A 24,288-nucleotide genomic window follows, 5' to 3' on the forward strand; every position below is an offset into this window, starting at 1 on the left:
GGAGACTCCTTGTCAAGGAAGAGGAGTTAGGGTTAACCTGCTGGGGACTCAGACAATGGTATGGAACAGAGGAGGGGCCGTCTGGAGGGATGGAGAGGCCAGAAGGATAGTAAGTGGACCCAGTGGAAGGGAGATCAGGGCCAGGGCAGGAGTCCGTCTTTCCCACTCAGAGCCTGTACTGGTGTGCCCCTCCCAGGCCCCTGAGGACTCGGTGGCATGAGATCAAGGCCAAGGCAAATGGGTTCCAGCCCACTCCAAGCTGTAACTCAGGGCCAATGAGGCCCAAACTCACCCCTCTATGCCCTAACCCTGCCTTCCATGCATCCTCGATGGCCAGTCCCAAACCCGTGGACCCCCTTCATTCACCCAAGGCCCAAGGACTGTGGGCAGGAAGGACTTTTAAGAAGCTTCTCACTTTCCTGCACCACGGTCTGGGTTTAGCCTCCACACCTTTGCTGTAGCAGTACCCGACTGCTCACTCTTTACTTTCACAGCTTTGGGCCGATGAGACCCTGGCCCACAGCCCTGAGTGAGTCATGGGGCTTTCAAGAAAGTCCATCCTGTCTGGAGAGTCATTCCCAGCTTCCAGCTCCCTGCCTCAAGCGCGATCATTCCTGCAGTGAGGGGCTCTAGGGAGCAGAGCGAAAGCGTACCTCCCCACCCTCACCTCAGGGGCCCAATGCCAGCCTAGGTGCTCCCAGATGCTCCCCCTAGAATGCAGCCGCCCACAGCCCTCCCGCTCACCTGCTCCCGGGAAAACCTGTCTGAGCAGGCTGCCCACGAGGCTTCCGGCTTCAGAGTGCGGTCCTTCTCCCCTCTGAACACCTCTGCACCCCCACCCCCAGCCCTGACAGGGGCCTCAAACAAACCCTACACTGATGAAGCCTCTACTGAGGGGCCAGCCACTCCTCAACCACCACGCACCCCGCGTTCACCAGCTCTGAGCTCTGGGCCTCTGGACCGGGGTCTGGGCGCCCTGGGGAGCTGGCCCCGCCCCCGCCCCCTCTCGGTCTGGGGTACTACCCAGACGGTGAATAATGCGGGGCCTGGCGGCTGGAGCGGCGCCGGAAAGGGGCCTAGCTGGGGCCGGCTTGGGGGAGGGGGCGGGAGAAGGCTCCTGAGAGGGTGCCGGCCACCCCCGCCGCCGCGCCCCTGCCCCTGTGGCCCGGGATCCCACGGACTCCCCCTCCCCCAGGAGGCCGCGCTGTCTCCCCGGGGGCTGGGGGCGCCCCTTGACCCTCAGCAGCCAGGCCTGGGCGGGAGGGGCGTGGCCAGCGCGGGGCGGGAGGGACTGATGCGAGACAGACGAAAGACTGAGAGACTCGGGCAGAGAGACTAGATCCAGCTGTAGAGCAGAGCCCCCGCCCCGGGGCTATTTTTAGACCCCTTGGGCCCCCCTCCAGGCCGGGAGGGGACCTAGTCACCCCTCCTTCGGCCGGGGACCCCGCGCCGCCAGGCCCTCCGTCGGTGTCCCTGCGCGACGTGGCAGCGCGGGAGTCCTCCCGCTGTGACTCGGTTTCCCCAGGGGGCCCGGGAGGCCGAGCTGCCCTGCTTCCGCCTCCGAACTCCCTTCCTCCCGCCAGGCATTTACGCGTGCTCCAGGGCCCAGGACGGCGCGCCTACCCCTGCACGCCCCCTCGACCACCTTCAGCTGAGGACAGTTGGCCCTGAGGTAAGGGGCGGGGCATGAGAGTGGGCAGGTGTGGCTTGAGTGCATCCTACCGGCCGATCCGCGCTGCCGTGGGTGTGTTCCCGTGGGCGGTGACAGCTACTAGGTGCTCGGTGTCCAGGGGCACTCTTGAGCCTGGGTCCCAGTCTGGAGTGCTGCCTGCCCTGGGCACCTGCTGGCTGGTGTGAGCAAGAATGTGCTTGTGTGTGGATTCCCTGAGTCTGGGTCAGGCCTCTCCGCGTCCTGTAGCGCTGCAGCCAGAGACAGTGCTGAGACGCTGGGTATGGCTGCAAGTGAAAGCACACGCCTGGTTGGTTGTGTGTCTGCACGCACACTCGGAGTTGTGTCCATCACTAACCAGTGGCTGCCTGGCCTGGATCGGTCCTGTCCCTCTGTCACCCATCTGTTCCCCTCGCCAGTGGTGAGTGCTGAGAGGATGCCCGCTGGACAGATGAGGAAACTGAGGCTCAGGGGGACCACATGAGTCAGGGCCAAGGCTCAGCTCTAACCCAGTCAGGCTGACTGGGGTGGGGACCTGGGTGGTGTCACAAACAGGAAAAGTTCCCGGAAATAGAGCCTTGTGGTGAGGGGAGGCAGGGCTGGGTCTGGGAGCTGCCTTGCGTGGAAGTGTTTGTGTCTGTGTGGGCGTCTGTGGCTTCACAAGGGCGTACAGAGGGTCCCCACCCTAGGGCGTGCAGATGCGAACCGGGCATGAGCTGGAACCAATGCAGTAACGGGCCTGCTCCCTGCATGTTCGTGCTAGAGGGCATGATCCTTGGTCAACTGGGCAGCATTAGAGAACTTAGGAAATGTGGAAATAGACTGAGGTCATACAGTGCATCAGGGCTCCCACCTGGCTGCTCAGTGTGTGCACCCAGGAGACAAGCTGTGAGCACAGCCAGGAAGCAGGAAGAGTGCGGGCACCAGGCTGGGATGGGTGTGTGTGTGTGTGTGTGAGTGAAGACTGAAAGTCTCAATGGCAAGAGCAGGTCGGGCCTGGGAAGACGCCCAAATGCTGGCAGGCAAGTCAGTGGCCTTGTTGTCCCCATTTCAGAAAGGGGGAAATTGAGACTTGGCAAGGTCGAGCCCCTGCTTGACAGTGGCAGATCGGGGACTCCAGTCCAAGCTTGTCTGAGGTCACTGTCGCCCCTCTGGGGGGAGGGTGGGTAGGCCCCTGGCGAGGGGACAGGCAGGCAGGCCAGGGGGTGGGGTGTTGAGAGGCAGAGGGACTTGTTAAAAAATGGATGGCTTGTGGAAGCAGCAGGGGGAGAGTGGGCAGTCAGTGATGGACCATCAGGCAGAGGAGGGGCCCAGCCCTTGGAATCCAAAGACTACAGTCTGCCAGGGACACCGTGGTAGTGGGGGGGCAGCCTGGTGCCCACGCCTGGCCCAGCGCCCAGGCCTCTGGGACAGTGGGCTGGAGCCCTCCCAGCCTCCCCGAGGTGAGCTGAGGGAGCACTGAATGTTTGTCCTGCAGTTCTGCAGAGAGGAGCCAGGACCCAAGAGAGAGATTTCTGGAACTCAGGACCAGCCAATGAGAGCTGTGGAACCTCAGCCCCCTTAAAGTCTAGATGCTTCAGGCCTTTGGGTTCCTGAAGTGGGACCTTGTTAGAATTCTAGAACCGGGGACTCGTTAGAATTCCAGAACCCTGGATTTTCCAAATCCAGACCTCTCCCACTCTCGGGTTATAGGATCCTTGGGTTTGTCCAGCAAATCTGGGGTCCATGTTTCTCATGAGGCACAGAGAGGGAGAGCAGTTCTCCCAAGGGCCGCACAGGCGTGCTTCTGGACCTCGGAGCCCTCCTGGTCAATGTGGGAGGGAAAGGGAGGCCCCGCCAGGTGCCCCTCCTGGCCCGCTTTCCTGGGGAACTTGAGCAGGCTGCTATCACCTGAACCCCTGGTTGGGGGACTGGAAACCACATGCTGGGGCCAGAGGAAGTGGTGCCAGTTTCCAGTCTCCCCCAGGCCAGGGGTCCTGGGGTCGCAGTTTTTGTTTCCACATATGGGAAGCGTGAAACAGACTCGGGGTCTATGTCCCTGGGTGCATGAGCTCCTGCACAAGAGTAGGGGACCCTGGGGCCATGAGATGCGGGAGGGGCTGGCAGTCACTCCAGGGTGAGGCAGGGGCAGTGACCACAGACACAGCCCGAGTCCCGAGAATATTTAGAAACAACACATACCAGCTCCGAGGGAGGGAGGGAGGGAGCGCCCTGTCCCAGGGGGAACTCAAGTGCAGGTCGAATCTGAGCTGACGACAAACACATCCCTTCCCCGGAGTGGAGGGCTCAGATGGCCACGCGCCTTGGAAAGGCCGCATGCCACCCTCGCTCAGGATTTAGTTTCTCACTCGAGGCCCCACCCCACCAAAGTGGTGCTGACCTTGGCTGTCAGCCTGGGAGGGAGGCTCAGAGGAGCTGGATAATTTATGAGGCTAGATAAGGAGTTGCTGAGATGAATTAAAGAGATGGGGAGTGAGGTGGGGTGCAGCTAAGCACACTCGCTGCTGAGGCTGGTCACGGGACACAGCCCCAGGGCTCGTCATTGGCCCCATTTTATCAGAAGGGAGACTGAGGCTCAGAGTAGGGAAGAGACTCCTCCAAGGTTCGTGAGGGAAATCATGGCAGTCATTTTAGAAAAATTCTATCCCTTTTTGGCTGTGCCTCATGGGACCTTGGCAGGGCAAGCATGTATGTAGTCTTACTCACTGGACTGCCAGGGAATTCCCTAGAAATGATGACCCTCCACACCCACCTCTCACCAGCCTCTGCCTGACTGCAAGGCTTTTGACACAGATGCACACATTTGATCTCCAGTCAACTCCGGCTAGGCTGTGTGACTTTGGATTAGTTACTTAACCTCTCTGTACTTCTGATTCCCTGCCTCCGCAAAATGGGGATCATAAGACTCTGAGCTCTCATTTCAAGGGACCCTGAAAGGTTTGATCCCTGGTCCGGTAACTTGATCCCATATGCTGCAACTAAGACCTGGTACAGTTTAATTAATTAATTAATAATAAAATAATGTTGTCGTGGTGGTTTAGTCACTCTGTTGTGTCCAAGGCTACTCTGTCCATGGTATTCTCCAGGCAAGAATACTGGAGTGGGTTATCATTTCCTCCTCCAGGGGATCTTCCCAACCTAGGGATCGAACCTGTATCTCCTGCATTACAGGCAGATTCTTTACCACTGAACCACCTAGGAAGCCCAATAAAATAATAATAACTAAATTTTTTTTTAATTAAAAAAAATAAGTGGACCTTTCTGGGCGTCAGCTGCCTGGAACCTCCATGCCTCCCACCGTCCTGCCTCCCCACCTTTGTCCACTCTGATCCTGCGGCCAATGGCCCCTCACTGCTGGCACAAGCATGGTTTGTGATAGGCACGCATACCACATGGGAGGCTGGCCCCATGGGTGGCCCTGTGCCCTCCCAGCTGGATCCTTTTGGGCAACTGAGAGAAGACTTTTTAAAAAATTATTATTCAAGTATAATTGCTTTAGAGAGCTGACTTTTAAATGGTGTCATTTTCTTTCTCCTCAAACACTGGTCAATTCATCCACACCCCAGTCAGACCCACACGTCTCTCCAGTTTTCTCCCCCAGCCCCATACTGAGGAGTTTATAGCCCATTTCCTCCTGCTACTGTTTATAGCCCGTCACTGGGGATCCAGTTGCTTCCAGTGAACTGGGTTTTTTTTTCCCCCAGAATGGAACTGGATTTCAGGGTTTCTTTTTTATTAAACAAAAATGGGGGGGGGGGAGGAATATACATGATTCTAACACAGGAGGAAGAATGTCCCTAAAGACCAACGGGGTCGGATCTTCCCCGAGGCCTTCATGAGGAATTGTGACCTCAAGGCTGACCACAGAGCTGGCCTGAGAGTCAGCGACCTCTGGCTGCCAGCCAGTGGCCCTCCCCACACTGCACGTGTCCTGTTTTACAGCAGTTGAAATCTGTCCTGGATCCTTCCTTCCATGAAGGACTCAGATGGATGACCCCCAGGGAACCAGAAGTTTAGAGAAGAAAAAATCATTTGCCTGAGGTCGCATAGTTGGTGTCAGGGCTAGAGTTCAAACCCAGAGCTTCTCAACCCTTCTCTGCAACCTGGCAGACACTAATTGGTGTCTTCCAGGGTTCCCAGAAGAGGAAACACTGATCCTTGCCTTTGAGGGTCACTGAGCCTGGGGCAGGACAGAGTTGGAGCTAGTCATACTAGTAATTGTAATAGCAGGACTACTACTAGGAGTAGTAATAGTAATGCTTACTGAGCTGGGAGTGAGATAAGTGAGGAAAGGCGTCTTCAAGGAGGGTATAGTTGAGCTGGGGCATTGAAGTTTGTGTAGGAGTTCACTGGGGCCACTCAGACTAATATGCAGAATGAATCACCAAAATCTTCTCTGCCGCCCACCTCCCCACAGGTGTCTCTGAACCACCACCAGCCTTGGCCTGATGAAGTGGTAACCCTCCCTGCTATGCTCCAGAACCATGTGGCCCAATGCCAGTTCTCTGGGGCCCTGTTTCCGGCCTATGAACATCACACTGGAGGAGCGGCGCCTGATTGCCTCCCCATGGTTTGCAGCCTCCTTCTGCCTGGTGGGCCTGGCCTCCAACCTGCTGGCGCTGAGTGTGCTGATGGGTGCACGGCAAGGCAGCTCCCAGTCTAGATCTTCCTTCCTGACCTTCCTCTGTGGCCTGGTCCTCACTGACTTCATGGGGCTGCTGGTCACCGGCGCCATCGTGGTGACCCAGCACTTCGTCCTCTTTGAATGGCAGGCCGTGGACCCTGGCTGCAGCCTCTGCCACTTCATGGGTGTCATCATGGTCTTTTTCGGCCTGTGTCCGCTGCTGCTGGGGGCCGCCATGGCCTCAGAGCGCTTCCTGGGCATCACCCGGCCCTTCTCGAGGCCCGCGACTGCCTCGCAGCGCCGAGCCTGGACCACAGTGGGGCTGGTGTGGGCCTCTGCGCTGGCGCTGGGCCTGCTGCCCCTTCTGGGTGTGGGCCACTATACCGTGCAGTACCCCGGCTCCTGGTGCTTCCTCACACTCGGCACCGATCCAGGGGACGTGGCCTTCGGCCTGCTCTTCGCACTCCTCGGCAGCATCTCAGTGGGGATGTCCTTCCTGCTCAACACCATCAGTGTGGCCACCCTGTGCCACGTCTACCATGGGCAGGCAACCGCCCAGCAGCGCCCGAGGGACTGCGAGGTGGAGATGATGGTGCAGCTCATGGGCATTATGGTGGTGGCCAGCATTTGCTGGATGCCACTGCTGGTGAGTGGCGGGGGTAGGAGCGGGGACTGCCTGGGGCCTGGGTTCATCCTGAATAGATTCATAACCCTCAGAGCCCAAGAAAATGTGACCCCAGAGTCCAGGGGTACTCCCTTGAGTGAGACACAGATAACCCCAAACTGGGGGCAGGACTGGGGCAGAAGCAGTGTCCTGGGACTGAGATGCCCAGGGAGGGGCTCCCAGGCTCTCCCCACCCCAGGGAGGGTATCAGAGAAGACTTTCCGTAAGAGGGTCATTGGAGCTGGGGTTTTGAAGGAGGAAGAGGAGTTTACCTGCTAGATGAAACCAGGGAGGATATTCCAGGTGGAATCACTGAATCATTTCTACCTTGTGCCTAGTTCTGGGCTGGACCCCAGCTTTGCACAGATGTTCCTGAGTCAGGTGAGTTTACTGAAGTCCTTCCACTGATTAATATAATTGGCCTTTTGGAGTTGTTATTTTTCCATTTCTGATTCAATCTGGACAAGTCTGAAGACCAGAATCAGATACTTGGTTTCCAGCCCATATCCAACAAGGACTTACCATGTGACTCTGGCTATGGGCTTCCTTCTTCCAGCCTCAATCAGTTCCTTAGATTTTAAAAGAAAGAAGAAAGTGTTCATTGCTCAGTCATCTCCAACTCTTTGTGACCCCATGGACTGTATAGCCTACCAGGTTCCTCTGTCCATGGAATTCTCCAGGCAAGAATACTGGAATGTCCAGGGGATCTTCTCGACCCAGGTATCCAACCCGGGTCTCCTGCACTGCAGGCAGATTCTTTACCGTCTGAGCCATGGGGGATGATTTAAAAGGTGCCTGCCTCTCAGAGTGATTCAGGAGGAAATGAACTCATTTATCCATTTGTTTCTTCAACAAACATTGATTGAACACCCAGTGTGTTGCAGGCTCTGGTCTAGATGCTGAGCAGGGAACAAAAAGTACAAAATGCTTGACTTCCTGCAGCTCTTTGATCATGGTGGTGGCGGTTTAGTCACTAAGTCGTGTCAGACTCTTGCGACCCCATGATCATGGGGAAGACAGCAAATAAACAGTGCATAAATAAGTGACATGGTAGATATTAGGAAGTGATAAGGGCTAAAACAAAAACTAAATCTGTGGGATAGGAAGATTGCAAATTTGGTTGTGCTCTGTTTTGCTAAATGTTTTTACATGTGTCAGTGGTGGGAAAAGAAATAGAAGGGAGCATAAGTTTTTGTGTGTGATACATGAAGCTGCAGGCATGACGGGCCCCGGGGGAGCAAAAGTTACAGTATGATGCTTCTGGCTGAGCAATGTGCTTCTGAAACCCAGTCCCTGGGGTGTCCCTCCCAGGTCTGTTTTCATACAGCTGAGACCGTTTCTATTTTTGTTTATTATAATTATTATCATTATTATTTATTGAGCAGCATCCAGAGGATGCCTGTGAGCACCTGATTCGGGTTTCCCCCTCTCTGCCTACAGCACCTCAGGGCTCCCATCTCCCTCAGGATAAAACCCCAAGTCCTCCTGCAGCCCACAAGACCCTGCGAGACCTTCTCCATCCCCTCCCTGCCCTTCTGTCCGCCCTCTCTCCCCCTTGCTCACTCTGCTCCAGCCACACTAGCCTCCTTGCTGTTCCTCCAACATGCCAGGCATGATGCTGCCCCAGGGCCTTTGTATGTGCTGTACCGTCTGCCTGGAATGCTCCCCCAACCCCAGATCTCCATGTGAATCACTCCTTCACTCCTCCATGTCCTTGCTCAAATGTCACCTTCAGCAAGAGTTCCCTGACAAAGGTCTGCCTCAGCATCTTCCTGATCCCTGCCTTCTAGGCTTGACTGTCTTAGAATACCCCCAGATGACCCCTGCCCTGCCCTGAACCATTAGAGTCTCAGCTGAGACTCTGAAGGATGGATAGGAGATTAGAGAGAGGTGTGTGTTAGTCACTTAGTCGTGTCTGATTCTTTGTGACCCCATGGATTGTAGTTCGCCAGGGTCCCCATCCATGGAATTTTCCAGGCAGGAATACTGGAGTGTGTTGCCATTTCCTTCTCAGGGATCGAACCCAGGTCTCCTGCATTGCAGTTGAATTCTTTACCATCTGAGCCACCAGGGAAGCCTGAATAGGATATTTGTTCTTGTTCAGTCGTTCAGTTGTGTCCACCTCTTTGCGACCCCATGCATGCCAGGCTTCCCTGTCCTATCTCCCAGAGTTTGCTCACTCATGTCCGTTGAGTCGATGATGCCAGCCAACCATCTCATCCTCTGTTTCCCCCTTCTCCTCCTGCCCTCAATCTTTCCCAGCATCAGTGTCTTTTCCAATGAGCCAGTTCTTCCCATCGGGTGGCCAAAGTATTGGAGCTTCAGCTTCAGCATCATCCTTCCAATGAATGTTCAGGGTGGATTTCCTTAGGATTGACTGGTTTGATCTCCTTCATAGGAGATAAGCTGCCAGATAAAAACCAGGAAGGCGTTTTAGGTAGAATCACTGAGTCATTAAATGATTCCCAAGTCCCCTTTGGGAGCCAAGTTTTTCCTAAAAGGCCATATAGTATCCCTTTTAAACACTGTCTCTGGGACAACCACACAGCTCTTCTATTGGGGTATGAAAGCTACCTGGAAATGACTGGGCATGCCTGAGTGCCAAAAGGAGTTCATTTATGGACTCGGAAATGTGAATTTCATGTAATTGTCACATGTCACAAAATATGCTTTCTGTTTTTTTTTCTCACCATTGACATGTGTAAAAACATTCTTAGCAAAACAACAAACCAAAAAGGCACAAATAAAGCAAACAAAGCACAACAAAAACAGGTGGCAGGCCAGAGTTGGCCCATGAGCGAACTCATGCTCTGAAACCTCCCATGGCTCCCTGTTCTCCCAGAGGAAAGGTCCACAGACACTTCCCTCCATCTCACTGGGGAAACTCCTATTCTCCATCTGATTACCTCTCAAGCCTGGCCCAACGCCTCCTCTGGGCTACAACAGTGCCTCCATGTCTGCTTGGTCACACCAACCCCCACCACCGAGCCGAAACCACCTGGGCATGTAAGTAGAGCCTGGGTCCATTGTGGCCATAGCACTGTCCCCAGAATTGCCCAGCACACAGTAGGTGCTCAGGAAACAACTGTACTGTAGTGATTCAATATAATAATATTAATCATAGTATTATTTATAATTATGAAATATAATACCCACTATAATAATTATTTGTATTAGAATTAATATATATAATTATAACAACTGTGATATAATTGTTAAATACTATATAATATACACTATAATTGAGTGAGTGAGTGAGCGAAGTCACTCAGTCGTGTCTGACTCTTTGTGACCCCGTGGACTGTAGCCTACCAGGCTTCTCCGTCCATGGGATTCTCCAGGCAAGAATACTGGAGTGGGTTACCATTTCCTTCTCCAGGGGATCTTCCCAACCCAGGGATCGAACCCAGGTCTCCCACGTTGGAGGCAGACGCTTTAACCTCTGAGCCACCAGGGAAGCCCGAAACTATAATTATATAGTATTAATTAATATTTAATAAGTATATTAATCATATAATATATAAGGAAGCCCCAGTTAACATTTAATAATTATATCAATCATATAATATATATTTATATAGTATATAATTGTTAAATACCGTCAGTCTCCTCAGTCCATGGGATTTTCCAGGCAAGAGTGCTGGAGTGGATTGCCATTTCCTTCTCCAGGAGATCTTCCCGACCCAGGAATTGAACCCGGGTCTCCCACAGTGCAGGCAGATGTTTTACCATCTGAGCCACCAGGGAAGCCCCAACATATAACTATAATTATATATATTCATAGAATGGGAAAGACTGGGGATCTCTTCAAGAAAATCAGAGATACCAAAGGAACATTTCATGCAAAGATGAGCTTGATAAAGGACAGAAATGATATGGACCTAACAGAAGCAGAAGATATTAAGAAGAGATGGCAAGAATACACAGAAGAACTGTACAAAAAGGATCTTCACGACCCAGATAATCACGATGGTGTGATCACTGACCTAGAGCCAGACATCCTGGAATGTGAAGTCAAGTGGGCCTTAGAAAGCATCACTACGAACAAAGCTAGTGGAGGTGATGGAATTCCAGTTGAGCTATTCCAAATCCTGAAAGATGATGCTGTGAAAGTGCTGCACTCAATATGCCAGCAAATTTGGAAAACTCAGCAGTGGCCACAGGACTGGAAAAGGTCAGTTTTCATTCCAATCCCAAAGAAAGGCAATGCCAAAGAATGCTCAAACTACCGCACAATTGCACTCATCTCACACACTAGTAAAGTAATGCTCAAAATTCTCCAAGCCAGGCTTCAGCAATATGTGAACCGTGAACTTCCAGATGTTCAAGCTGGTTTTAGAAAAGGCAGAGGAACCAGAGATCAAATTGCCAACATCTGCTGGATCATGGAAAAAGCAAGAGAGTTCCAGAAAAACATCTATTTCTGCTTTATTGACTATGCCAAAGCCTTTGACTGTGTGGATCACAATAAACTGTGGAAAATTCTGAAAGAGATGGGAATACCAGACCACCTGATCTGCCTTTTGAGAAATCTGTATGCAGGTCAGGAAGCAGGAGTTAGAACTGGACATGGAACAACAGACTGGTTCCAAATAGGAAAAGGAGTTCATCAAGGCTGTATATTGTCACCCAGTTTATTTAACTTATATACAGAGTACATCATGAGAAACGCTGGACTGGAAGAAACACAAACTGGAATCAAGATTGCCGGGAGAAATAATAACCTCAGATATGCAGATGACACCACCCTTATGGCAGAAAGTAAAGAGGAACTAAAAAGCCTCCTGATGAAAGTGAAAGTGGAGAGTGAAAAAGTTGGCTTAAAGCTCAACATTCAGAAAACGAAGATCATGGCATCCGGTCCCACCACTTCATGGGAAATAGATGGGGAAACAGTGGAAACAGTGTCAGACTTTATTTTTCTGGGCTCCAAAATCACTACAGATGGTGACTGCAGCCATGAAATTAAAAGATGCTTACTCTTGGAACGAAAGTGATGACCAACCTAGATAGCATATTCAAAAGCAGAGACATTACTTTGCCAACAAAGGTCCATCTAGTCAAGGCTATGGTTTTTCCAGTGGTCATGTATGGATGTGAGAGTTGGACTGTGAAGAAGGCTGAGCGCCAAAGAATTGATGCTTTTGAACTGTGGTGTTGGAGAAGACTCTTGAGAGTCCCTTGGACTGCAAGGAGATCCAACCGGTCCATTCTGAAGGAGACCAGCCCTGGGATTTCTTTGGAAGGACTGATGCTAAAGCTGAAACTCCAGTACTTTGGCCACCTCATGCGAAGAGTTGACTCATTGGAGAAGACTCTGATGCTGGGAGGGATTGGGGACAGGAGGAGAAGGGGACGACAGAGGATGAGATGGCTTGATGGCATCACTGACTTGATGGACATGAGTCTCAAGGAACTCCAGGAGTTGGTGATGGACAGGGAGGCCTGACGTGCTGCGATTCATGGGGTCACAAAGAGTCGGACACGACTGAGCAACTGATGTGATCTGATAATTAATTATATCAATTATTATATAATATATGATTATATATTATATAACTGTTAAATACTATATAACATATAACTATAATTAGGGGGTTTCCCCAGTGGCTCAGCAGGTAAAGAATCTATCTACAATGCAGGAGGTGCTGGTTCAGTTCCTGGGTTAGGAAGATCTTCTGAAGAAGGGAATGGCAAGCCACTCTAATATTCTTGCCTGAAAAAAAGCCCATGGACAGAGGAGCCTGGCAGGCCATAGTCCATGGGGTCACAAACAGTTGGACCTTACTGAGCAAAACTATTATAATTACATATTATTAATTAATATTTAATATATCAATCAGTATATAGTATATAATTGTTAAATACTATATAGCATATAATACATATTATTAATTAATATTTAATAACATTGATCATTATATATTATATAATTGTTAAATACTATATAACATATAGCTATGTTATTAATGAATACTTAGTAATTAGATCACTCATGTAATACATAGTCACATTACAATTATATATTATATAATTAATTACATATATAATTTTAAATACCATATAATAAATAATATGGTTATAATTAACAACATATTATTAGGTAACTATATTATTATATCTATAATTATTTGTAAGTTAGTGTGTATAATAATTTGTATCATATTACATATTGTGTAATATTAAACATAAATCCAATATTTAATAATCTATATTAAACTTACTATGTTTAACATAAAATTATTTAATATAAAATTTTTGTCATAGAATTTTATAAACTATAAATTTCAATGTAATATAAAGTGACAAAATAACATAAAATTTAATTACTTAATATAAATCTTATACCATAATTTGATATATTATTATATATAGTATGTATATTTGATATATGTAAAGTTTATATAAAATATGTGTTTAATAGAATAATAACACTGGCAGTCACAGTGATTCCACCTGTTCGCACCTGCAAGTCCTCTTTGTCCACCGTGTTTAATCATGTCCAGGGAAGGAGCAGGAAAAGTGTGCTATTTTGCAGCCACATCAGCTGAAGCTCAGAGAAGTCAGGCAGATATCCTGAAGGTCACACAGCCCAGCAGGAACAGAATCAGCACTGGATCTCAGGGGACAGCAGGTGGCACAGGCAGGTGCTGGTGGAGGGCAGGGCTGGCTGCCAGCCTGGCCCCTGGCTGACTGCTCTGGCTCCCGGCAGGTCTTCATCGCCCAGACGGTGCTGCAGAGCCCACCCGCCATGAGCCCGACGGGGCAGCTGTCCCGCCTCACGGAGCGGCAGCTGCTCATCTACCTGCGAGTGGCCACCTGGAACCAGATCCTCGACCCCTGGGTGTACATCCTGTTTCGCCGGGCAGTGATCCAGCGCTTCTACCCTCGCCTGAGCACCCGATCCCGGTCACTGTCCCTGCAGCCCCAGCTCACCCGCAGGTCAACGATACACTAGGCTGGACACTCTGGAAGGACAGAGCACCCTGCCAGAATGTCCCCCACCAGACCTTTATCCTCCCTGTCGGTTGCTTCTGTCTGTCCTGATGCCCAGGAGCCAAGAGTGTAGCATAGACAGAGGGTTTGAACAACAAAATTGTGTGCTATCTTCCATCAGCCCCAGGGACGCCCCCAAGTCTTCCCTGACTCCCCTTTCCAAAGCCCTTCCCCTCTTTCAACCCCTTCTTTGAATCCCCTCCCAACCCTAGGAAGGATGTGACGGTGCTGAGCAGGTATCTGGAGGAAATCAGACTTGTAAGCTTCCCTTTGCAGAAATCCTCCAAAAATAAGGGGCTCCAACCCCTGAATCTGACCTTCTTACTGGGTATGGTTGATTCCCTTTGACATCCCAATTCAAGAAGGCTCTGTCTAGAAAGGTTGAATGCCAACAGACCCCCTCTCTTGCCAGAATATAATCTCCACCTCGGCTTTATTTTCCTTTGGCTCTGAAATCATCCATCATTGAAGTTTCTGGTGTCAAGATTCCTATCCAGCCCACAGCTGCTGAACAGGACTGGGGTGGGGGTTGGGGAAGCCCCAGCTGAGCAGGACTAGGGCGGGAGTGGGGGAAGCCCCTAGAGGTGGGGCTGGCTCCTCACTTCTCTCCCCACCCGCTTTATTGAGTCTTCCCTGAACATTTCACGGTTGAGATCTCCTGGAATCCTGCCTGAAACCCCAGGAGAGGGTTCTGGGTTAAACCCATTTTGTAGATGAGGAAAAGAGAGGACGAAATAGATACCCAGAGACCATGGGGTACACACCTGCTTCCTCCACTGCAGATGAAGCACATGCCTTCATCAGCTTGTGGTTTCACCATCTATCCACTCAGCCCCTCAGACTCTCTGCACCTTGAGCAAGCAGCTCCTGGCCCACAGTAGCTGCTCAATAAAAGTAGACTGATCTTATACAGACTGATGTGTGTCCTGCAGGGCCCTCAACACCTGAACAATTAGCACTTATAGGGTGCCTGGCACATAGTAGGCACTTAAGAAGCATCTAGTGTTTTCGTGTCAGCCCCTTCCTCTGCTCTCCCCCAAATACCCGCCAAAATAACACATCAGGCTGCAGGGGTGGGAGGTGCCTTTATGCCTTTATTCCCCACGAGCCCTCAAGCCCTCAAGGTACATGAGAAGGAAACTGCCTCCTGCCTCCCCTGCCCGCCCCTACCCCACTGTCCTCCCATAGACCTAGGATCAGCTGTTTCCACCCTCCCTTCCTCACCTGCCCCACCCCATGTGCGGGGTGGGTGTGGAATGAGGTCACCTGCTACTTCTGGGCAACCCAGGCAGGGAGGAGCAGGAGGAGCAGGATGGGGGCCCCAACTATGTCACGCCCAAGCTACTGCCCTCCATGGTGGGGTAGGAGCTCTGACTCCCGTGGAGGTAACCCAGACTCCCTGAGCATGGAGGAGGGGGCAGGCCCCTCAAATGAGGGTTCAAGGGGCTGAGAACGAAGGAGGGCCACCCTGGGGGCAAAACTAGGGATGATGTATTTGGTGGGTGGGGTAGACTTCTGGGGTCCCAGCTGGGGCTTGGGGGAAAGGGCTGGTTTCTGGGGGGTGAAGGGGGACTGTGGGTGTGGGGCCAGGGGAGAAGTTGAGGGGCTTTGGCCAGGGCTAGGGTTGGGCGGGGTTCCTCGTACCAGATCATGGGGATGGGGCTGGGGGCAAGAGATTTGGCTAGGACCTGGAGTCAGGGCTCTGGGTGGTGGGCCTAGGTGTTGAGGTCGGGCATAAGGGGTGGGATCAGGCTGGGTTCTGGGGTCAAGGCCTGGGGTCTGTGGGCAGGGCCCCTTTCTAGAGCTGAGCTGGATTCTTGGACTGGTCTGGCTTCTAGTTTTAGAATCAGATTCAGTTCTGGAACTAAGGTGGACTCCAGAGCTGGGCTGAGTGTTTGAAGTGGTCTGGGTTTCAGAGCTGGGCTGAATTCTAGAGCTGCACTGGGTTCTGGAGCTGAACTGCACTCCAGAGCTGAGTTGAGTTCTTGCACTGGTCTGGGTCCCAGAGCTGGGCTGGGTCTCAGGACTGAGCTGGGTTCCAGAACTTGTCTGGGTTTTAGAGCCAGGTTGGCATCCAGAAGCAGGCTGTGTTCTGGAGCTGAGCTGGACTCCAGAGCTGGACTGAGTTCTTTCACTGGTCTGGGTCCCAGAGCTGGGCTGGGTCTCAGGACTGAGCTGAGTTCCAGAATTTGTCTGGGTTCTAGAGCTAGGTTGGCATCCAGAAGCAGGCTGTGTTCTGGAGCTGAGCTGGACTCCAGAGCTGGACTGAGTTCTTTCACTGGTCTGGGTCCTAGAGCTGGGCTGAATCTCAGGGTTCAGCTGGGTTCCAGAACTGGTCTGGATTCTGGAGCCGGTTTCGGATCCAGAGCTGGACTGTACTCTTGAACTGCTCCAGGTTTCAGAGCTGGCTTGCATCTCAGACCTGAACTGAACTGTGGAGCTGAGTTGGGTTTTGGAGTTGAGCTTGACTCCAGAGCGGGGCTTAGTTCCTGCACTTATCTGCATCTCTGAGCTGTGAGGGGTTCTAGAGATGAGCTGCGTTCCAGAGCTGCTCTGTTTCCCAAAGTCTGGCTCAGTCCCAGAGCTGCCCTGGGTTGTGGTCTGGATTTGGTTTTTAGAACTTGTCAGGCTTTCTGAGCTGAGCTGAGCCTCAGAGGTGTTTTGAGCTCCTGGGCAGGGCTGGGTCCTTGAACTGGGCCTACTCTCGGAGTTTGACACAGCTGTGGAGCTGAAGTCTGTGTCTGCATCCTTCTGGGTCCCAGGACTTGACCGGGTTCCAGATATTAGCTGTATTTTGGAATGCACCTGGGTCTCAGCAGTTGACTGTGTTTTGGAGCCAGGTGGGATTCCAGAGCCAGCCTGGGCTCTAGAACCGAGCTGAGTTCTGGAGCTGGGTGGAGTGCTGGAGGTGGACTGAACTCTGGAAAGAGGCCAGGCCCGGAGATTAGTCCTTGTCCCAGAGCTGGATGGCATTCTAGAGTTGCTCTGTGCTCTGCAGTGAGCATGGGGCTCAGCATCAGGCTGAGCTCTGGAGGCAGGTCTTGCCCCAGCAATGGGTGGGGGTCCAGAGCTTGTCTGAATCCTGGAGATGGGTTTGCTTGTTGCACGAGGCTGGGGGCTAGAGCTGGGCTCAGTCTCTGAGCTGGATTCATCACTGGAGCTGGACTGGGCCCTAGGACGCAGATAGGGTCTGGACCTGGGCTGGACTGAAGTGTGCATCTGGGTTCCTGAGCTGGCCTGGGTTCGGGAACAGGGTTGCATTTCAGAACCGTCTTTGACTGCTAAGCTGGAGGGGCTTCCAGGGCTGGACTGCCTCTTGAGTCTCACGTGGGCTCCAGAACTACCTGGTGTTCCTGAGCTACATTGAGTATCCAGGTTCGGCTGAGTCATGGAGCTATCTTGAACTGCAGAGTTGGATCGAGTTTTATGGCAGGGCTTGGTCATAAAGCTGGCTTGGCTTCCAGAACCAGGTTGGATTTCAGAACTGGGCTGGATCTTCAAATTTATTTGGGTTCCAAAGCTTGACTTCACATCAAAGCTCCACTTAGCCTCAGAGCTGTCCTGGGCTCTAGAGCCATCCTGGGCTCTAGAACTGAGCTGGGTTCTGAAGCTGGATTGCATCTCAGAACTGGATGGGGTTCTAGTGATGAACTGGGCCTCAGAACTGACCTGGGTTCTAAAGAGGGACTTGGTCTCTGAACAGGGCTGAGTCTCAGTTCTGGGTTTGGTCTCTGAGCTGGGCTGGGCTCTAGAGTAGGGCTGGGGCTCTGATCTGGGCTTGGTCTCTGAGCTGGGCTGGGCTCTAAAGCAGGGCTGGGGCTCCAGTCTGGGTTGTGTCATAGATCTGAGCTTGGTCCCTGAACTGGACTGGACTCTAGAACAGGACTCGGGCTCAGATCTAGGCTTGGTCTCTGAACTGGGCTGTGTTCTAGAGCAGAGCTGGATCTCAGGTCTGGGCTTCTGGACTCTGGAGCAGGGCTGGGCTTTGGAAAATGACCGGGAGGGCTGGGGTGGGGGGCTGGGCTCCGAGCTGGGGCTGCGCTTGGCACCAGAGCAGACTAGCCACAGGCTTCCCTGGCCTCGCCGATGGCGGCCCACACCTCCACCACAAACTCGTCTGGGAAGGCGAACTCGCCCAAGACGGAGTCTAAATGGCGTGCAAACTCCTGGACGCTCACTGTCTTCTTGGACGTCTCCACCATGGTGGATGCTGCAGGCCAAGCAGAGGGGAAGTGGGTGAGGGTTCTCCCTGGGGTGGGGGGGATCCCTGCCTCCTCCCCATGGGCTGTCCTCCCCCCAGGGTCCACCCAGCTTACCCTGGCCCCTTACCCAGCTCTGGGTCCCGAATGCCCATGTAACTTTCCAGCAGATCGTCCACCCTCCGAGATGCCTCCTCCTCGAATTCACTGGGCTGGGGGCATGGGGGGCAAAGCAGAGAGTCAGAAGCCTGGGATCCTCCGGCCCAGCCCCCTCCCCAAGCCACTACCCCTTTGGTGACAGCAGATTGGGATCTTCCATGAGTCAATACTTCTGGTCCTGCCATTACTGCCCTGCCTGACAAGAACCCATTCTGCAGATGGGGAAACTGAGGCTGAGTAAAGGAGAGGGTCTTCCCCAAGGTCATGCTGAGTCAGCGTCAGCGGTAGAACTCTGTGTGCAAGAGCCCCTGAAGGCCCCCCATCCCCTCCACTCACCACTTCCTCCACAGTGGCAGCCCCCCCAGACCGAAGCCGCAGGGTCTCCCTCCCACTGCTGACTTTTGCTTCCATGGGGTATTTGCTGCTCCGGCTCCTCTGGCCGATCATATCTGGAGGGGACAGAGTAGAGGAGGTGCATGTGTTCTGGGTGAAGCTACATTTTCGTAAAGACTCAGAAGCCACCAGCTGAGCCCTTCTAGAACATTCCTACCCTCCAAAGTCCTCCTTATTTCCATGGATGAATCCTCAGAGACCCTGTTTGAGAATCCTTCCTTCCCTTAAATTTCCTTCCTCCTCTCAAAATGACTCTCCCTAGAAGAAACTACTTCAGATTCTCCTTAGGGAAAGTCTAGAAAGTATCTTGCTCTAGCATTTGCTCTCCCTAATCTAGTCATTGCGGGAAAGCAATGACTAGATTAGGGAGAGCAAATGCTAGAGCAAGATACTCCAGTATTCTTGCCTGGAGAATCCATGGACAGAGTAGCCTGGCAGGCTACAGACCATGGGGTCACAAAGAGTGGAACACGACCGAGAGACTAACACTTTCACAACCTAGTCGTGAGGGCTTCCCAGGTGGCTCAATGATAAAGCATCTGCCAGCCAATGCAGGAGACGTAAGAGATACGGGTTCGATCCCTGGGTCAGGAATTTGCCCTGAAGTAGGAAGTGGCAACCCACTCCAGTGTTCTTGCCTAGAGAATCCCATGGACAGAGGAGCCTGGCAGACTGCAGTCCATGGGGTCACAAAGAGTAGGACCTGACTGAACCACTGAGCACTCACACATGCAAGGTGACCTCCTTATCTCATCCACAGACCAGTCACAGACTTCTCTTTGAAAAGCTCCATTCTAGAATTCCTTATGAAAGCCACTGTCTAGAACTCACCAGAGACTCAGAGCAGGACTTTAAAAGCTGCCAGTTAGGTTACAGAATAGATCCAGACAGCTCCTTATCCTTTCTCAGTCTGCCCAAGCCTCCCCCGACCCCATGCCTGGGCTGACTCTATGACAATGTAGAAATAACCCACCTGTTTCTCATACAGTGCCAGAAGGTCTCTGTCCTGTTACCAGGGGCATCTAGACCCTTCCATCTTGTCCCATCCCCTGACCCTTTGCCGCTCCTTACATCCAGAGAACCCATTTCTGAAAGAGCTTCACCCCACCCAGCCTGTCCCCCAGGGCCCCAGGTGGCCCTCACCGAAGGCTCTCTTGGGCTGCACCAGCCGCAGGGTGAAGGGCTGAGACTTCGGCAGCTCACGCAGCATCTTGGCCACCTCGTAGTGGCGGCAGCCGACGATCGAGTGGTCGTTTATGGCCTCAATGCTGTCTCCCACACACACTGCCTCGATTCGGTTGATGATGCTGCCTTCCTTGATCCTCTGCGGAGGACCCAGAGTCATTCACAGGACCCCACCATCCAGCCACCCCACTCGGGTCCCCAGAGCCCATTCACACCACAGAGGAGCAGGGGCTCACCCCAGATCGCCGGACACCCTGGAAGCCACCTCCCCCTCACCCCAAAGTGGGCACCTTGATGAAGGCATAGCCGGCCCCGTTGTCCGTGATGGTCAGTCCCAGGGCGTCCTCCGTCTTAGTGACCTCCACCTCCTTAGTCTCGCCGCGCACATGGGCAAAGATAAAGTCCTCCAACCCTATCTGGCCGCCCAGGAGTTTCTGCATGTCCACCTTGTGGCTGTTTAGGGTGCAGAATAAGATCTGCCCCAAGAGGAGAGGGAGCCCCAAATTAACGACAGCCCTCATCCCCCACCATCTGCACAGAACAACCAGGGGATGGGCTCAGGGGCCTGATAGGGATACTGCAGCACAAAAGCATGAAAACCCTGCCTTCCCCAGGATCGTAGTCATGCTTAAGGGCAGAATATGGGATCCTCAGAATGGAGTAGGAGGCGAGGAGACTGGGACCCCCAGACTGAGGAGCAGGATGAGAAGGAGGCTGCGGACAGATGGACGCCCTTCTTCCATCCTCCCTCAGACTTCCACTTTTAACCCTTTGATGACCTGACAACCCCAGACCATCTTTTAAAGGCAGTTAGTTCCAAATCTCCTGGCGCCCCCTGGGGGCTGAGGGGCGTACCTGTGGCCCAGTCCCTGACTCCCATGACCTCGGACATCTCACCTGGCAGGGAGCTGCCGGGAACCCCAGTCCCCAGCCGCGCCCAGGAACCGGAGGCGCTTCCCTGAGGGCTGGGGTCCACTCCTAGCTGGGTAGCCCAGTGTTTTCCGGACGATCTAAGGATCCACGAACCTTAAGACTTGCTCACCTTTTGCACAGGGAGTGCAAAGGGGGTCCACGGGGTATGGGCACCGCAGGATCCGAGAGGTGAGTCTCTGAGATCTGGAGATAGGGTCCCCTCCATCCGGAGATGGAGGATCTGGGGACCCCGTCCCAGAGTCCAGGGTTCACCCCTATCCCCGGTCGACTAGTGGGCCTCGGGTGCTGGGGTCCGCGGGCCTCACCTCGGTGGGCGCAATTCCGAAGGCCTCGGCGATCTTGGCGTAGAGCTCGCGCACGTTGGTGAAGCCCTCGATCTTGCCCGTGGGGCTGCCGTGCGCCAGCTGCGTGCGGAAGACGAGGCGCGGGCGGGCACGGGGCGCGGCTGGGGTCTGGGACGCCGCCGGGGCCTCGGCGGGCGAGGGCGGGGGCGCGGGCAGGCGCTGAGCCTCGGCCCCCCGGGCCTCCCGGGCCTCTGTGGTCTCCATGGCAGGAAGAGCTTGGTCACCGGGGCCACCGCCACAGCCGCCGGATCCACCGCTTCCTGCAGCCTCCCCTCCCCCGGCCCAGGGCGCGACAGCCGAGCCGCCCGGGGTAAGGGGATCCGGGAACCCGAGCCTCCCGGGAAGACGACACCGCGGAGTGTGTATGCGAGGGTGGGCCCCAGGTGTCCCGGCCCTGCCAGGTCCAGCTGTGCTCTCCCCGGGGAGCAGGGGAAAAAATAAGGATCACAAATAAGGATAGGGCAACTCCTAGTGCCAGAGTGCTCACTCTCTGCTGGGCGCACTCATTTAATCCTTGCAACAACCGTCGGAGGTGGGGAGAACCCTTACCCTATCCTTACCCTCAGGCATAAGTGAGCTACATCGTGTCCATCCCCTGCCCACAGCCCTCCAGGGCTCCCACCTTCCCTGGGGTAAACCCTAGTCCTCTATTCTGCCCACAAGGCCCTGCACAAGCCGCCACATCCCCATCCCTGGCCCCTTCTCCTCCCTCTTTTCTTCTGGCTCACTCTGCTCCAGACACATGGGCGTCCTCCCTGCTCATTCAACACACAGGGCCTTTGCACAGGCTGTGCCCCCTCCAACACCTGGAACGTCTCTCACATCTCCAAGTGGTTCACTCCTTCGCCTCCTCAGCTCTTGGCTCAGACGTCACCTCCTCACCAGGTCCCAGTTTCTCTTCCCTGCTTTTTTTCCTCCCTAGCACTGAGCGTGACCTGGTAGGGCAGATATTTTATTTATTCATCCTGTGTTTCCTCAGTCTCCTCAACTGGAGGAGAGGAAGGCAGGAGTTCTCTGAGCCCATTGGGTTACAGATGAGAAGGCTCTGGGTACTAGGAGGTTTCTCTCAGAATCCCCTGGGGACCCACTGTCACCAAAAGGAATGTTGATTTTGGCTCAATAAACAGCACTGGAATGCCATACAGCAGCTCAAAAGGGAGGACTTATGCCTCTGAAGAATCTCAGAAACCAAGCATTGCTGGAAAAGGCAAGTTACAGAAGGCTTCAGACGAGGTAAGAAAATTTACGAAAAAAAAAAAAAAAAGAAAATTTACGTAAAGCTTGAAAACGTGCAGAACGGCATACACACCATAACACAGATGAGCCTTGAAAACCTGATACTCATTGAAGGAAGCCAGATTGCAAAGGCCACATAGCCTGGGATACCATTTAGATGAAGTGCCCAAAACAGCCAATGCATGGAGACAGAAAATGGATTTGCGGTTGCCAATGGCTGGGGGAAGGGAAGATGGGGAATAATAGCTAACATGGAAGGGGTTGTTGTTTGGGGGGTGATGAAATATTCTGGAATTAAGTGGTGCTGGCGGTTGCACAACTTTGTGACTATACTAGAAACCACTGAATTGTACATTTTCAAATCTTTAGAAAACAAACTAAAACAAACAAACAAAAAATCCATCAAAATGGTATTCTTGTGGAAAGACATCCTTTTGTGCTAAAGGTTATGTAAAGACCTGACCAGGAATGGTAAACTCCAAACCTGCGATGAGGGTACGATGCCAGAGAGGGGGTGAGGTGAGGAAGCACACACGTGTGTGTGTGTGACAATATCCATCTTTTCCAGTTTCCTGGGGCAGCCATAACACAGTACCACCAGTTGAGTGGCTTAAAAATGATAGAAATTTATTCTCTCAAAATTCTGAAGGCTAGAAATCAATTTGTCAGCAAGTCCAAGCTCTTCTGATTCCTTGGGTGGCATCCTCTCCCCCCAGCACCACTCCCAGCCTCTGTTGGTGGCTAACCATCCTTGGCCTTCTTTGGGGTGTGCTCTGCTCCAGTGTCTGCCTGTTGTCACATGGCTGTCTCCTTTCTCCATGTCCAAATCCTTATCTTCTTTTTTTTAATTTTTAATAACAATTTGTTTATTTTATTCAGTTCACACAGTAAAAAAAAAAAATTGGAATCTCATTTTGTTGAATATGTGACAAGTTACATAATTGAAAGTATAAATTTAGCCCAAAAGTTTAACATTGACTGTGAAATTGCAGTTGGTTCTAGAGCAGTGCAGAGGCTAGCGGCGCTGACCACCCTGCCCCTTGTTGTAGAAAATCCATGTATAATTTTTGATCCCTCAGAACTTAATTTGAAGTAGGCTGCTGCTGCTGCTGCTAAGTCGCTTCAGCCGTGTCCAACTCTGTGCGACCCCATAGACAGCAGCCCACCAGGCTCCCCCGTCCCTGGGATCCTCCAGGCAAGAACACTGGAGTGGGTTGCCATTTCCTTCTCTACTTTATCTTCTTATAAGGATCACCAGTCACATTGGATTAGAGGCACCCCCCACACATACACTCCAAGATGACCTCATCTTAACTAATTATATCCTCGGTGACCCTATTGCCAAATAAGGTCACATTTTGAGGTTCTGGGGGTTAGGGCTTCAAGATTTTCTTTGGGTGGGGCTAAATTCAACTGATAACACCAGTGTTTGTCAAATTAAATCTCTGGAATTTTTAGGGTGTCTCAAATATTCCATAAAAGGCTTAAGTCTCTGAAAGCACTCCCCAGTAAGTTAAGTACAGAATTATCATCTGACCCAGCAAGTCTGCTTCTTGGGATCTACCCAGAAATAAGAGCAGGTGTTCAAACAAAAATCTGTATGTGTGTGTTCTCAGCAGCATGATTTGCAATAGCCAGAAGGTGGAAACAACCCAAGTGTCCATCAACCGATAATGGGTACACAAAACATGGGCCATCCACACTATGGAATATCACTCTGCCAGAAAAAGGAATGAAGCACCGAGAAACGCTACAACATAGACTTTGAGGACATGACGCTCAGTGAGAGAAGCCAGACACAAAAGACCCAGTGTGTGATTCCATTTGTATGAAATGTCTAGGACATGTAAATCCAGAGACAGAAAGTGGACTAGTGGTTGCCAGGG

The 24,288-nt window shown here is 52.4% G+C and overlaps 2 protein-coding genes across 8 annotated transcripts; one reads left to right on the forward strand and one right to left on the reverse strand.

Annotated features, from left to right (window-relative positions):
- Window positions 1-1,328: 1,328 nt before the first annotated feature.
- Window positions 1,329-14,861, forward strand: TBXA2R (thromboxane A2 receptor). 7 transcript variants are annotated; one of them, XR_003035388.2, is made up of 5 exons: window positions 1,329-1,672; window positions 6,087-6,939; window positions 7,296-7,338; window positions 13,464-13,591; window positions 13,670-13,746. XR_003035388.2 is itself a non-coding variant. In XM_024994470.2 (4 exons), exons 2-4 carry the CDS (start codon window positions 6,154-6,156, stop codon window positions 14,002-14,004), a joined length of 1,164 nt encoding a protein of 387 aa, XP_024850238.1. In that variant the 5' UTR covers window positions 1,329-1,672; window positions 6,087-6,153; the 3' UTR covers window positions 14,005-14,861. The 7 variants fall into 7 exon arrangements, 6 of the variants coding, with proteins under 6 accessions (XP_024850238.1, XP_059744308.1, XP_059744309.1 ...); XM_024994470.2 differs by lacking the exon at window positions 13,464-13,591 and having other exon boundaries at window positions 13,670-14,861; XM_059888325.1 differs by lacking the exon at window positions 13,670-13,746 and having other exon boundaries at window positions 13,464-13,663.
- A 3,055-nt stretch (window positions 14,862-17,916) lies between these two features.
- GIPC3 (GIPC PDZ domain containing family member 3) lies at window positions 17,917-24,256 on the reverse strand. Its single transcript, XM_059888665.1, has 6 exons — window positions 21,128-24,256; window positions 20,180-20,365; window positions 19,848-20,028; window positions 18,648-18,760; window positions 18,283-18,364; window positions 17,917-18,163 (listed from the first exon to the last, which is right to left on the reverse strand). The coding sequence occupies exons 1-6, from the start codon at window positions 21,368-21,370 to the stop codon at window positions 18,012-18,014; spliced, it is 957 nt and encodes a 318-aa protein (XP_059744648.1). The 5' UTR covers window positions 21,371-24,256; the 3' UTR covers window positions 17,917-18,011.
- Between the last annotated feature and the right edge of the window lie 32 nt (window positions 24,257-24,288).

This window comes from Bos taurus, chromosome 7 (genome assembly GCF_002263795.3).
Source record: "Bos taurus isolate L1 Dominette 01449 registration number 42190680 breed Hereford chromosome 7, ARS-UCD2.0, whole genome shotgun sequence".
In the NCBI taxonomy this organism is placed as follows: domain Eukaryota; kingdom Metazoa; phylum Chordata; class Mammalia; order Artiodactyla; family Bovidae; genus Bos; species Bos taurus.